Source organism: Molothrus aeneus, chromosome 7 (genome assembly GCF_037042795.1).
Source record: "Molothrus aeneus isolate 106 chromosome 7, BPBGC_Maene_1.0, whole genome shotgun sequence".
In the NCBI taxonomy this organism is placed as follows: domain Eukaryota; kingdom Metazoa; phylum Chordata; class Aves; order Passeriformes; family Icteridae; genus Molothrus; species Molothrus aeneus.
In genome coordinates, this window is record NC_089652.1 from 27914079 (window position 1) to 27928852 (window position 14774).

At 42.9% G+C, this 14774-nt stretch overlaps 1 protein-coding gene across 1 annotated transcript in view; it reads right to left on the reverse strand.

Moving 5' to 3' along the window:
• The window catches only part of SEMA5B (semaphorin 5B), a 189960-nt gene that overhangs the window by 101822 nt on the left and 73364 nt on the right, over positions 1 to 14774 (reverse strand). Inside the window, exon 4 of the mRNA XM_066553378.1 lies at positions 12904 to 13003. Coding sequence (XP_066409475.1) covers positions 12904 to 13003 — 100 coding nt within the window. The remainder of the gene's footprint in view (positions 1 to 12903; positions 13004 to 14774) is intronic.

Below are 14774 nucleotides of genomic sequence, written 5' to 3' on the forward strand. Positions count from 1 at the left end.
GAAAGGCCTCCAATCTTACAATACCCTCAGGAAAAAAGTTCTCATAACTAGGGACTTGGAGTTTCTCTCCTGTTGTTAAGCATGCTATTTAAATGCATTGATTTTCGAAGTCTTATAATGCAGATTTCAGCTCCTTGTTCTAGGCTTGCAAAAAGCTGGACAGTTTGACTAGGTAATAAGTTTTAATATTAGGGGTTTTTTTTTCTTCCCTGAAAGCACTGCAGAGCAAATTCAACCAAAATATCTTTAATGAAAGAGACATATCCAAAGGACACAATTTTCATTCCACTCAGCCAAAACAGATGCAGACAGGGATAGTGTCCATTTCAATAAAGCCAGTCTGTTCTCTCACTGACTGCTGTGTAGCACTTGGACAAAGCCACTGGGGTGGCTGAGACCTGAACCAGGCAGGAACATAATGCTAATGTGAAGAGCACAAAGATTTTCCAAAAGCTTTATACTAACCTTAGCTCTCTAAGTCTGACCTTAGGGCTTTCTTACCGAAAGGAGGGCTTCCCCATTTTTTTTATCAGCTTCCCTCACCTGGTGTCTGTACAGGCACTGGCAGTTTCTTTTTGTTTGTTTGATCCTTCTCACATCTTACAGCAGCAGTACAAACACCTGTAGGCAAACCAGGCTATCAGACACCTCCTGACTCCAGCTGACCTGCCCAGCTAGAACTGACTAATCCTTCATTAATAACATGCTCTTTTAACCATACTTGTTCTGTAAAGCTGTACCAGGAGTAAAATGCCAAAGGAAAACATCTGCTGAATCAGAGAATGTCATTTTTATGAATTGCATTTTAACTGCAATTTCAGTCCAAGAATGAGCAAGATCTCTGAATGACAGGCATGGTTTAGTGTAGCTAGAATTGCCCCATTTGTGTCCTTCTTTTCTGCTTGTGTTTGAAGTTATGTCTGTTTAATACCTTGCTGAACTATAATTTAGAGCAGCTAAATAGAGTACTCTTTAGAGTATGATTAAGAAGTATGAAAGAACTCTAGATCTCCACATGAATGCATGAGGTACCTTCCTGGTCTTTTTTTTTTTTCTGTCTTTTTCTTTCCTTCCCATCTTCTCTTGTAAGTGAATGCTGGTTAATTCCTTTCTTTCCTGAACTGAACCCACTGGACTAGGCCAGAAGAGCAACGGCCTGGCGCAGCCAGGATATTCCAATATCCTCCTGCTTCTGTATGAAAAGCTGGTGCACAAATTTGGAGGGATAGGACAACCTTCTTAATTGCTGTCCTAAAAGGCCACACAACTTCACAGTATTAAACCCAAGCTTTGTTTTACCCCAGATTTGGCTGCATTTCAGCCATCTCCAGAGCAAATGACAACACTCTTGAGTACTCTGCTACAAATGACATTATGCCTCAAACTATTAATTACTATTACAACTAACCTTATTTTTGATAAACATCAGTGCCTTTCTGAAAATGCCCATGTTAAACAGTAATGCCTTGAAGTCTCAAGCAAGGATGTGGTTTTGTTGCTCTAAGGCACAGAGTGAGTTAATGATGGATCCTCTGGAGACTGATTCCCAGCCAATGCCTGTTCAAACAACCTGAGGGCAGATCCTCTCTATCCTCTCTCTGATTGCAGTGGGATACTATTCCCCAGCTCAGATATACAAAGTTAGCTTCTGTAAAGACTGTCCTGCTCTATAAAACCTAGACTTAAAGAATTTGTCATCTGGATATACAGAGAGGAGAGAAAAAGATACATCACTCATTTAAATTCAAAGCATAGATTGGGCAATTTAGCCAATATCACAGAACATATCTGCAGCCCAACCAGGAGAAGATCTCCTGGACCATTAGTTTATGCCCTAGTTAGGAGAATAACTTGCACCCAAAGTTGGGGCACAGCATGTAAACCTGTGCTGTAGTGTCATTTACACTCATGAGTAGAGGTTGAATTACTTTCTTATCTGGGAGCTCTATCCTGTGTGCATATGAACAGAGTCAAGCTGCAGCAGAAATCCTTTAAATTAAAGTATTTGTTAATTGGCTTAGTAATTTGTATTTGGCTGCTTGTAAAATGATTAAGTGCTCACTGTGCCTGGTACCACAAAACACACATACCAGAGCAGCAAGAGAGCAGCTGAGATGTGATTCAGGAAAGGGTGTGGAAGAATATACCCATGTAAATCTGTTTGCCATGGCAATTCCAAGTCAAATCTGCTTATTAAGTATTCATTTCATGTAGCCAATAGCACCTTGGGTGAACTTTGTAACATGGTGCCCATGCACTTGTTCACACATTGCCTGGCCTTGAAACAACTTTGAAAGCAGAGCACTTTGGCTATGATGCCACTGAGCAATAGAGATACAAGACAAATTTAAGCCTTTCTATTGGGAAGCCACATAATAAGAGTGCCTGAACAACAACAGAGACCCTTCCTCTTAGGAGCTCTGAAATCATAAGCGTTGCAGCATGCTTCAGTCACTCATTCAGGCCTCCTCCTCAGTGCCTCTTTTCAGGCACCACATCTGTCAGCACTGTACTGGCTGATTAAAAGGTGCTTCCTCCTAATTAAGAGAGAGCAGCTTTTCAGTTCTGCTGTGGTAGATCAGGGGGAGCATTCCTGCAGTTGATGGACTGATCATTCATAAATAAAAGGCTATCCTAGCTTCAGATGTTTTTTGATATTTAAATGAGTGAAGCTTGTTCACATTTCCTAACTCCTCACACACTAAGTAGGTAAGAAAACATCTCTATATTTCAGAATAACCCCTGCTATCAAATTTGGAGCCATGACAGCCCAAATGCTGACCACGACCAGAACCTCTCAGGACTTGGACACAGAAACCAACAATATGCTGCCTTAACTCAGCTGGTCTCTATCACTCCATGTTACATCTGCTCATTTGTTGCTACTTCCCTGCACCTTACAGTAAGTGTGAAAAGTTCTCCCCTTCCTCCTTACTGGGCTGGCTGTTTTAAGCTCCCTCTCTTTCTAAGCAATTACTCTGCAAGTAGACACAAAGCCAACAGAAGCTGATAATAATGTTTGATCATGCATAAAAAATACACATTGAGAGAATGTTGTGGTTTAACCCCAGCCATGCAACTACTCACTCACTCCCCCCCTCCTCAGTGGGACTGGGAGGAGAACTGGGGAAAGGTAAAACCCACAGGCTCAGATAAGAACTATTTAATAATTGAAACAAGGTCAATTTTTGTTGTTGTTGTTACAATAATAATGGGACAGAGGAATAAAGCCCAAGAAACACAGGTGCTACAAAATAAAATTGTTCACTCCATCCTGCTGAAAGCCCAGCCCATCCCCCAGCAGCAACTGGCCCCTTCTAGCCAACTGCCCCCAGTTAATGTGCTCGAGCATGATGTTCCAGGGTATGGGATATCCTTCTGGCCAGCTATCCTGGCCACCCTTCTGGCTTCTTGTGCATCTGCTCCCTGGCAGAGCATGGGAAACTGGAAAGTCCTTGATTTAGCATAAGCACTGCTTAGCAAAAACTAAAACATCAGTGTCTTACCAACATTATTCTTATACTGAATCCAAACCACAGCCCTGTACCAGCTATGGAGAAGAAAATTAACTCTATTCCAACAAAAACCAGGACAGGGAAAGTTGAAAAGAACTGAGTGAAGAGTTACTGTCCCTTTTGGGGACTAATATTGCACTGCTCCCGTCATGCAACACAGCCTGGGTGAGGAACTGGAGCCTCAGATAGGCTCATGGTGCTCTGGGAAGAGGTTTCTTGTGAAAATAAAATAAAATAAAATAGACTATGTCAGTAGAGAAATGCTTCCTAATGTTCAGTCAGAACCTTCTCTGTCACACTTTTGAACCATCCCAGTGCATCCTATCTAACACTGGATGCCAGGAAGAAGAGAGCTGCATTTCCCTCTCACTTCCCCTCCTCAGGGTGGGATTGTGCTGCAATCAGGGTCCAGGTCTGCAAGAAGGTCTCACAACTGTCACAGAGTAGATAATAAGGAAAACAATTAACAGAACTTTGGTCCTTTGGGTGATATGAAACAAGACACAGAATTATGCATATGACAACTAATGCTCCCTTCTGGCGCTCCTGGAAGCCACGTGCTGGGGCTGAGCCTCGGGCCAGGAGCCAGCAACTCCTGTCAGCTCTTCCTATCTTTGCTCCTGGAGGCCTTAGATATACTTTGTACTTCCACACTACATGGCAAACACAGCTTAGTCATGCTTCACGACTCCCAGGGAGGTGGTTAGTCTCATTGCCCCCCTTACACTAATGGAGAAAATGAGCCAGAGAAAGGTTAAATGACCTTCTCCAAAGCACACAGCAAGGCAGTGATGGAATTGAGATCAGACCCCAGGGCTCCTGGCTACCAAATCTCATGCTAGATTAACGCACAGTGCCTTCATGCAGGTCCAGCTGTGGCTGAACTTTTCAGATGGTTATCCACATTTCGGAACTAGCCAAGCATACCAAGAAACCCAGCTCCTGAAGGATGATTCTGGCCTTTGCTTTCAGAAGGAGTTAATTACATGCCTGGTCCAGAGCGTGATGTGACAATCTGTTTGCAAATGTTACCCCAGTGGTTCATTTGAAGCTCCTGGCAAACACTTGCTGGAGAAGAGCGGAGGACCAGCAGCTACCCTACAAGCTGGATCCTTATTCACTAGTAATTTTGTTTCTATTGAAGAAAAACTTGTCCAATACATCATTCTTCCTCAAAAATCAATAGATGTACAACAGAGAACCATACTAAATGGCAGACAGTAATATGATGCAGTTGCTGTATGAAGCATTGCTTTTCCCAATGCAACTTTTCTCGGTTATAAATTCAGCTGGAGCTGGAGAAACAACCTCTTAGAAGAGGATCCTTATGCAGGCAGCATATCATTTGTATTAAACAGCTTCCAAATCAAGCCAGGGGCTCAGCTACTGTTTCTGTGTTGCACTGAAGCCCAGTTAGTACTTCTCTGTGGAAGCAAGGATGAAATTCCTCTATTTTGCATTCAGTGGAAAACTACCATCAGCTTTAATGGCACAGGGCACATGGCACAGCTATGCTCCTCTAGATGCTGTATATTCAGGGCCAACTCTAGGAAGAGTCAATAGAGGCAGACACAGCTGCAGAGCAGGCAGGACAACAGCAAAGCTGAGGCACACTTGGGCTATGCCAATATGCAGAAATCTAGATAGATGGATGCTGCTGGGGAAGGGAGAAGCAGAAAGGGGATTGGATTTTGGATTTACAGCCTCACCCCCTCTTCCATCAGCTTGCAAAGGGAACAGCAAGTTGGCTCTGATGACTCTGGCCCTTCTCTTTCCCCAGGGCAGGAGAAGCAAAGCCTCACTGCAAAAGGATTCCACATCTTTGGGGGTTATAGCATTTGCTATACTCCTGAGACGCTTCAAAGAATGGGGATTGGGATTTTTTTTTTTGTAATATTGTTTGAATATATTTATCAAATGAGGGTCAATTTCTTTTATTTGTTTTGTTTTACTATATTTTCTTCCCTCTTTTTCACTAGATGAGTTTCTTTAAAACCTCAGAGAACTTGAGACAAATTTTCAAAGTGCATGTGTGGGTTTGTTCTTATTTTTCTGGAAGAGTGACTCCTTCTCTCAGACCATCACATATTATCCCAAATGCCACCTCAAGTCTTTTTTGACATGTGGCTGACAGCGCCTCTCTTCCTCTCTCATCCAGCTGCAGTCAGAGAGCACTTACAGCACCTTGATATGGCCCCAAGACACACAGAGACCTTTGCTCTCCTATTTGGCCATCATTTCAGTAAGTCACAACATAAAATTCCTCTTCTTCTGATGCACTGATTATTGTTCAAATCTCCCCTAGCAGCCTCCCCACCTGGCTACTTAGGCTGATAAACATCCTCAGTTCTCTGGATGTATTCAACATGACTTGTATGTAAATACTGATGGACTTGGCTGGTGAGATTAAGTTATTGCCCAGCAATCCCTTCTTTTTGCTGGGTTTTTATACCTTTGCAGTGGCACAGAACAGTAGGCTTAGCACCTAAACATTTGGATGCAAAGTGGTATGCAAACCACTGTGGTGAGCTGTACCATATAAAACTGACACATCTCTACCTTAACCAGAGCAAGAGAAAGTATTCTCAGCAATGCAGAGGAAAATTGCTCTGCAGCCCCATTCTGTGATGCTGTAGAACACATTATGTCCAAGTCTCCAAGGCTTTTGCCAAAGTATCCTGACCTTGGGTTTGCACCCATCCCACTCTCAGAAATGCAATCTTCAAACTTAATTATTCTCAGTGCATTACTAAAGCAAGTGAGCCTCTCATGGGTGGCTGCTTTTGTGATAGGGTATCACCAATTTTCATTTTATCTGGAATATGAGATATTTTTCTAGTGAGGCCTGCAATTTGCTGTGTAAAGATGCTTCCTATCAGTCTGTGCTGCATGAAGATTGCCTTTCACACAGCACTGGCTGTGCAGGCACTGGCTGTGAAAGTGCTCAGCCCCACAGCAATGCTGAGGTCACTTGCAGAGAGGTGGGTGGTGCTGCCTTGCAGGCAATTTGAAGGAGCAGCTGTTTTCCCTGCTGACAGAGATGACGGACCAGAGACTGCCACTGCCTCATCCTCTTCTCCATGTACAATATTAATGTGCAAAACTGCCCCTTTGCCCTCCTCCAGCTGCAGATTCTTCTGTACAGTCATGCTTTCCAACAACCTGACAGTGTTGCAGTATAGCATTTTATTTGATTTATTTACTTTGACTTAACTAAAATTCATGTTCTTTGCTTGAAAAAATGCAGAAATTTTAACTAAGAAAAAGCCAAAAAACACTTTGAACAAAATTTGGACCAGGCTTTAAACCCCCCAGAATCCCATAATTACAAAAACTGTCCTTCATCCTTTCTACACCTTTTCCCCTCCTCTCCAAGGGATATAAGTCAGGAACAGCATAGATTTAGGGTATGCCAAATTTACACTGGTTGCAGACCAGCAGAGGAAAGCAAACCCTATAGGTAAAAAAAGGACACCCCAGTGAGGCTTCACCCTCCACAATTTATACAAGGGCTGAGCTGACCTCACCTGGCAGAGTATCAGAGAGGAAAATCTCCCTTTGAACTATCCCAGGCTCAACCAAGGAGGTTAAAACCTGCACTTTAAATCACACTTTTGTTCCCTTTGTAAAGAAACTGTGCACCCCAATTATGGATTTAACTAGCTGCAGTGTCTAATGACAGCTTTCTCACCTTCAGCACATTCTTTACGTCACAGGTCAAGCAATGTCTTAAAAAAAAAACATGGTCCTTTGAAAGTTTCTGTTCATTTCAAAGACTCAAAGACTGATTTGGGTTTTTTTTCCCCTCACATCATCATGTTATCTGCCCCTGTCCAGTCTATGATACAAGGATGCAACTTCAATTAGACCATTCTTTTGTCTGATAGGAAAAATCACAGTGAGAAGGAAGACAATTGTTTCTCTCCATTTCTGTGCACTAGCACTTTCAGCTGCCCACCTATGATCATGATGTAATCAAAAAAATTATCATGCTCTTTGCTTGCTCATGTCCTCATTAATACCTCTACTGGCAAGGTAATTTCTCAGCCCAATGTGACTTAGCAGGGGGTAAAGCTGGCGTAAGACTGTGCAAAAATAAGCCCAAAGCCACCAGAAATGGTTCAGTCCATTTGCTTCAGAAAAGTACTGAGAAAAATCCTGTAGTCAGATGCTAACAGGGACCAATGGCACACCACTCCTACCTGTTTCAGGGCAAGCCTGTGGACTACATAGCTGTTGGCTGTGCCCATGTGGATGTGCCCAATGCTGACTTGTGTGCATGTGAGTCTCCCTGTGCTATAAGAGACTTGACTTGTCTGGCCATGCTGAAGTCACACTTCCCAGTGTTAGTGCATGGGACTCACAGGCTTTCATGAACACTTTGCATCTTTGGAGAAGCAAGGCTAAGAGCAAGTGATTAAAATACCAATACAAGAGTAAGGGGTCCAAATTACACCTCTGCCATGGATTGTCTGAGCCCAGAGAAGAACTTTGGCTCTGTCCACATTAGTGAAGTGCAGACTGAGGTTGTGCATACCTTGACTGGTATCTTCAGAACCTGCAGTCTCACTGCAGGAGTAGCTGTGTTAGGTGCAGTACTGCACTGCTTTTCAGATATGCTACACATTCATGTGCCACAATATCACAGCCTTTTCACAGGGCAAGGTGGCTCTTAATCCCTCTTGGCGTTGGATTCCCATCTATAGTGTGAAATTATTAGTGCTTTCTTGCCTCACTAAAGCCCTGTGAGAACAAATGTTGGTGAGGGGCCCTGATCATTTAGCAATAGAAAGTATTGCTGACAGATTTTACACTCTGTGGATCTGTGGAACTACTCTGACCCAACTGCTGCCACTGAATTTCCTGGTTTGCAAAATATTTTTTGCCTAGACATTATCTATGGAGACTTAAGGGTTTAGTGGCAGCCCAGATGTGGACAGGATTGAATGTGCCCAAGGGTAAGAGTGATATTTTCTGACAAGCACAGGTTTTGAGCAATTTACTGCAGTGCTCTGGAGCATTCTGCCAAACAAGCAGGAAAGAGCCTATGTTCAGCCACAAATCTGCATGTAACCTGGTTCCTGACAGAATAATCTATCATACACCAGAGACTTTCAATAAACTCAGGGTGCCAAACCTGCTGGCTGAGGGTCCTAGAATATATTTACAATTTGCCATATTTCTGCAAGATGCAACTTGAAGGAACTCTTTTGGGACATCAGTCATTCTACACAGCCTTCAGCTCCTAAGCCTACATGATCCAGACCTTTTTTAATGCTTTTATACAGCCAGAAACATAATAGTCAGAAAAGGGCGTGCCTAGGCTGCTTCCCCTAAAACAACACTTGAAATTTCACACAGCACCTTCCCTGCTCCCCAAACCAACCATATTGATGCTCCATCCCTGGAAGTGTTCAAGGCCAGCTTTAGTGGGGCCCTGAAAAACCTGATCTAGTGGGTGCCATATTTGTCCATGGTGGGAAGGCTGGAACTAGATGATCTTTAAGGTCCCTACTAACCCAAGCCTTTCTATCACTCTGTGATATCTCCTCCCTTACACCTATCTACTTGGCAATAACAGGCACATTCAGATCAGCTCTAAATCAAGTATGAAAATCACCTCTGTCCAGCATCAAGACTTGCATCACCTGCAGCTAAGCAGTTTTACATTTATTGCTGAGAAGTCTGGCAGTCCATAATGATGTGCACGTTACCTGCCAGTTCTGAGTCCCTGATGCAGCTTTTGCTCCCTCCTCTCTACCTCTGGGCTCTTGTTGGTAACAGCCAGTTGTGACAAGGGCTCCTGAGCAGCACTTTCCTGTGTGACAGCCACGGGGGATGATCCTTTCCCATCTCCTGATGGAGCTGACAGCCCTCTTGGCAGGCAGAACTATGAGGGCTTCTGGCCATGATGTTTTCTGGCTGGTTTCCCTCAGTAATACCTCCACTCACTGTAAATGGCTGACCCTTGTAGCCCTGCCTCTCACATCAGCTGCCTCATCAGGCTATGGCCCTGAGCTCACACCCCTGTAGTTTCCTTCTGGGAAGAGTCAAATATTTCCCTTAGGACTTCCCAGCCACTCACTGTACAGTCATTTGTTTGGGTGCCATCCTCCCGTTGTCCAAGATGTTTCCCTTCAGCTTGCTGTTGTGCCAGATTGTCACACGGTGTCTCAACCACCCTCCTTCACACCTTTTATGCTGTCCTCACCAGGGAGCTCTTGTGAAGTATGATTTTTGGCCTGCTTCCATGCAGGGTCTTTGACTTTACTGGCTTCTGTCTGTGCCCAGCCAGCAATCAGACAGTCTCGAGGAGTAAGGCTCCTTGAGGAGGTGGAATGTCACAGCTATACCATGTCCCTCCTCCACAAAACTCACACTCCCTGGGGCCTGGGCACCCTGCCTACAGCACAGGTAACACAGCAGAGCACAGCTTCTCCAACAGACAGGTGAAATCACTGTGACTGTATTTTCAATTTTTTTCTCACTAATAATGAGGTCTAGATTATAGTTTTCCCTCCCATTAAAGTAAGCTCGAATGGCAATCACTTGTGCTCAAGAGCTGAAAAAAAGCAGCAAATATTTCAAAACAATCACTCATTCACAGAAGAAAAGCAGTACATTAAAACACTAACACTATACCCAAAACAAAAACAAAACATGTGAACTGTGAGTCAAAATGAAGGTCATGAATTTTTGAAATGTGTGTTTTTATACTTAATGAAATGTGACTCATAATATAGGGAGTGTAGATTTACAATGTTCTAAACTATTCATATCCTTTCTCTCAAGCATTTGGATTTTACAAATGATGTGACAAGTAAATACGTTGCTTAGAAACCATGGTGGGCTTTTGAAACTAATTCTTTTGTTTCTGGGTTTTTAACTTGGCAGGTGTTTGGTGCAGTGGAGTTATCAAACTCCTCTGGTTTACTCTCAGACAGCACCAGTCATTCAAGGAGGGCTCTTAGATAAGGATAAACATTAAAAATCCAAGCCTCATGTTATTCTAGCTGCCTGTCTGCATGGCATGCCCTGAATACCTCTTACAGTTTCAGTCACGCTGTGTCCAATTCCTGAAACCAAAAACTCTTGTGAACCCCCGGGTTTTCTAGGAAGTATTTTCTATGAAGCTTTGAAACACAGGACAAACTAAGCCAAAGAGATGCTGTGGTGAGGTCATACTGCTTTTAAATAGAGACAGACAGAAGCAGGCTGAAATAATTTATAACTCTATCATCTAAGAGAATGATGTTAACCAGGAAATTGAGAAGTGGGAGTAGTTATAAACGCCACCCTGATCCCAAACTCCTTCCACAACCCCAGAATAGCTGGCATTACTACTAATATGATCTACAGCAGCACATTTAAACATGGTTAACATTTAAATTTAGGTTTCATAAATTACACTCTGCAAAGATGGATAGAGACAGCTCCTATCTCTTTGAGGTATTGTTTCATTTGCAAATTCAAGCAGATGGTGCACGAGCAACTAATGACTCAAAAAATCACCCCTAAAAATAGTCCAGAACAAGGTGTGGATTTATCAGGGAAGGAGGGAACAGAAAAGGCTTTACTTCCCCTTCCCATTTCTCAGGCACAGCTCCAGCAGGAGCTCAGTGCAACCAGAGCCGTACAGCAGCAAGGACCCCATCCATACCCCATTTTCAAGAATCTCTCCCGATCACCTTCCACAGGGTGGAGTTTATATGAGGAAATGGGTTCAGCTCTCCCCAATTTCTCCACACCAAGCATGTGTATCCAATCAAAAAAAACCACCCTAGGAAATGACATCTTCATTAAACGTACCCTGCACCGCTGGGCGCAGCCGTGCGGCACCACTGACACTTTCAGTCTCCCAGTCAGGTGGGTAGTGCTTCATGAAAACTGACTTTTGCAAGCAAATTCTATAAATACTTGTCACTGCTTCCTCATGAGGCTATACCCTGCAATACAGTGTACCTCCAGTGGGAAGCCAGCTTTGCTGTCACTCCCCTGTTTGTGATGATGTTGTACCCCTGTCTAACCAGGCTCGTACAGACTCTCCGGGAGGCAGAGAGTCCCTTCAGGACGTGCTGTGGGGTTTGGGGAGGGGTGAGGGACTGCGTGGGGGAAACCTGCCGTGCAGCCCAATTATGTAAACCACAAATTCCTCAGAGCACCGTGCCTGAGCAATGCCTGACAGAAGGCACTGTTCACAGCCATCCCCAAAGCAATGCTGCTCTGAAGTAATAAATATTAATAATTTCTGGTTAAAGATCCCAGCACAAGTAAAGCCTCAGCTTGAATAGTAAAATGTTTCTGTATGAAAAGCAGGAGGGCCTCTGGCAATTTGAACAGCTACAGGAAGGTAAGTGTTGTTATTTACTGCACATATACAGGCAGAAAATGTATATTAAATCACACTTCACTTGTTTCTGTGAAGCATAAAACTCTCCTTCTGCTACATATCTTGCTGTTTTCTCTTGCTTGTACCATGAGTTCTTCCACCTCTGTTCCTCATGTCCCTGTCCTCTACTGCTGAATACACTGGGAAGAAAGCACTCTCCCTCCAATTTTTGTTAAGAGCAGTGACTGATACCACAATGTTCTAAGTGTTACACTTTAACTGATCTGTTAGCCCATGCTTAGTATCTTTTTGTTTTTTTGGCTTGTCTTATCTGTTTATTATGCAATAAAAAATAGTTGCTGTTGGGACTTGTGACTCAACAACTTTTGACATATATTATTTCACTGAAGCACAGCTCTTTTCTCCATTACAAATGCAGCTCTAAATTTGTAAGACCTTGCCTGTGCTTATGTGTTTCCCCTCTCTTCTTGTGACATCCTAAATAAAAATAATGTTTAAAAATAAAGGAAAATATATGATAATTATATACAGCGGGCCAGAAGAAAGAGTTGCACCAGAACACACTGGGTGAGGATCTGACTACATCAGCCAGATGAAGCTACCAGATTCTGAAGTGGATTCTAAGAGAGAAGAAAGCAACCATTTACCTTGGCTCTATCACTTACTCAAAGGTGTGTAGATGAGCAAAAGTCTTGCCATGGCAAATAAAGAATAAAGTCAAATTCTGTGCTGGTAGAGGGATGATGCAGAATGATTTACTGTAGCTCTTCTAACATTCACAATACTGAGTGAGATGCCAGCATTCTGCTTCATTAACCAGTCATTTTGATAGCATCTTTTTTTTTTTCTTTTTAATTCTAGTAATTTTCTCTTCTTTGCAATTATACTGGATGTCTAAATCCCTCTACATAAATTATAGCTTTCTTTTCGAGGGGAAAACTGGCCGCATAAGCTGGATACACACTCTCCTCTGAAGCCAGAACCTGAAGGGAAGGAGCTTGAGCAGCAACCCTAGACTCATCAAAATATTATCTTTACCTTGCTCCCACAATGAGCTGGTTCCTGTTGGCATCCAGTGCAAGCTGAGAAAAGTCATGCACACCTGGATAGGTGAAATTCGACACCCAGGGCTTCAGATCTGCAATGGAAACGAGAAAGCAGAAAACAGTAAAGCTGCTCCAGAAGCAGTGAGTTCACCCAGACATCCACTAATGGATTTCCTACTGAGTTATCTGTCAAGGGAAGGCTAATTAATAACCTCTTTAAAGGGTTTCTATTTATTCTGATTCTCGGCAGAACGTGCAAAAAACCCACACATAAACACAAGGCCGTCTCAGCAGTTATTATCACATCCACAATGGAGTGTCAGTATTGGTTTCAGAGACAACAGCAGCTCAATTTTACTAGGTTAAAACTGAGGAAACATCTTCAGTGTCAGGATTAAGTGGTGTAAAGGGATGAGGCTGCCTGCCATAACACTTCCCCAGCCTTGCCTTCTGTGCTAATCAAAGGGAAACTGCTGCCTGCCAGAAAGAGAAGGTTGTGCCAAATGATGAAGAATCAAGTTAGAGAATACTAGTGATCTGCACTCAAGACCTGGCAGCTTCAATGACAGATTTTGACTTCTCTTTCAGGTCTTAGGTTCTGTTCTGTTTCACTTTACCTAGCATTTCACAGCCTATCAGCTAAATCCTTCCTTCATTTTTACATGGTGGGATGTTGGGTGTCATCACAGCATCTTTGTGGCTGAGCAATTGCAAAAGCTTGAGACTGACTTTATCAACTGCTTTGGATTTGCCCATCTAGGCAACTATCCAAAATGCAATCACACAGGTTAAATGCAAAGCAATAGATCTGGCTATGCTTTGCTCAGAGAGACAAAGCTCTTTTAGAAGTTACATCTGTTAACATCAACTGAGCAATCTAGGGTAGGAAGTCCTGTTGTAAAAAAAAATAATAATACACATGTTTTAAAAGAAAAAATGTGAATTACTACTTTTAGGGTACCCTCAGGCATGATGCTAGGGCATTCACAGCATCCTATCTTTCAATACCACCACCAACTTTGACCTTGTGTATACTACAGATCACAGAATTTCAATTTCCCACCTTACACCTTTATTGCACAAAATAACTGGGAATAGATTTAAATATGTCTTTCAGAAAGTCATCCAGCTTTACTGTGAGGACTTTTCTTGAGAATTTATTTTGTTAACTACTCTGGCTGTAAAATACACAGAGAATACCAAATACCTCAGGGGGCAAGGCACAGATGAGACCAAATCAGTATTACTCTAATCCCTCCGTGACCTGTTGACAAGTAGCCCTGCCTCATTCAAGGACTGGTTGTTGAAGATCCAGGAGGCTCAGCATAGAAGGTAATATCTTCTGGTCTCATGCCAACAGGATACCACTACACAGGCCAATGACCTGATTACTCATAACAATAATGATGCAGTTTAGACCAGTTCAAGAGAGCTCTGAAAAAAATATGCTCCACTTCCATTTTATATCCCCAAAGATAAATGGAAAAGTCTCACTGAAGGCAGTCAGGTTCGAACACTTTGTTGCAGGCATTAGTATCCCTTTCCACAGGGTGAGACGACAATGCTGATGAGGGATCTCACTAAGGCCTGTGGTGTCTTGGCATGCTTCACAGGATTACAGTTGTGCAATGGTTTGAAACCTTTGAGGTAGGAATTTTTGTGGTGCAATTTCAAGTCCTTTCTCCCTCCAGGGATGGATGAACCTTAATCAAGCCCTTAAGTTATTGAAACCTCAAGAAAACATATATAAGAAGTCTACATGGCCTGCCTCTCTTTCCAAAGCAGGACCTTGACATGGAGCTTCTGCCTCTGCCCCGAACACCACCATGTTTCAAAACAGCTCCTATAGTCCCTCACCACAGA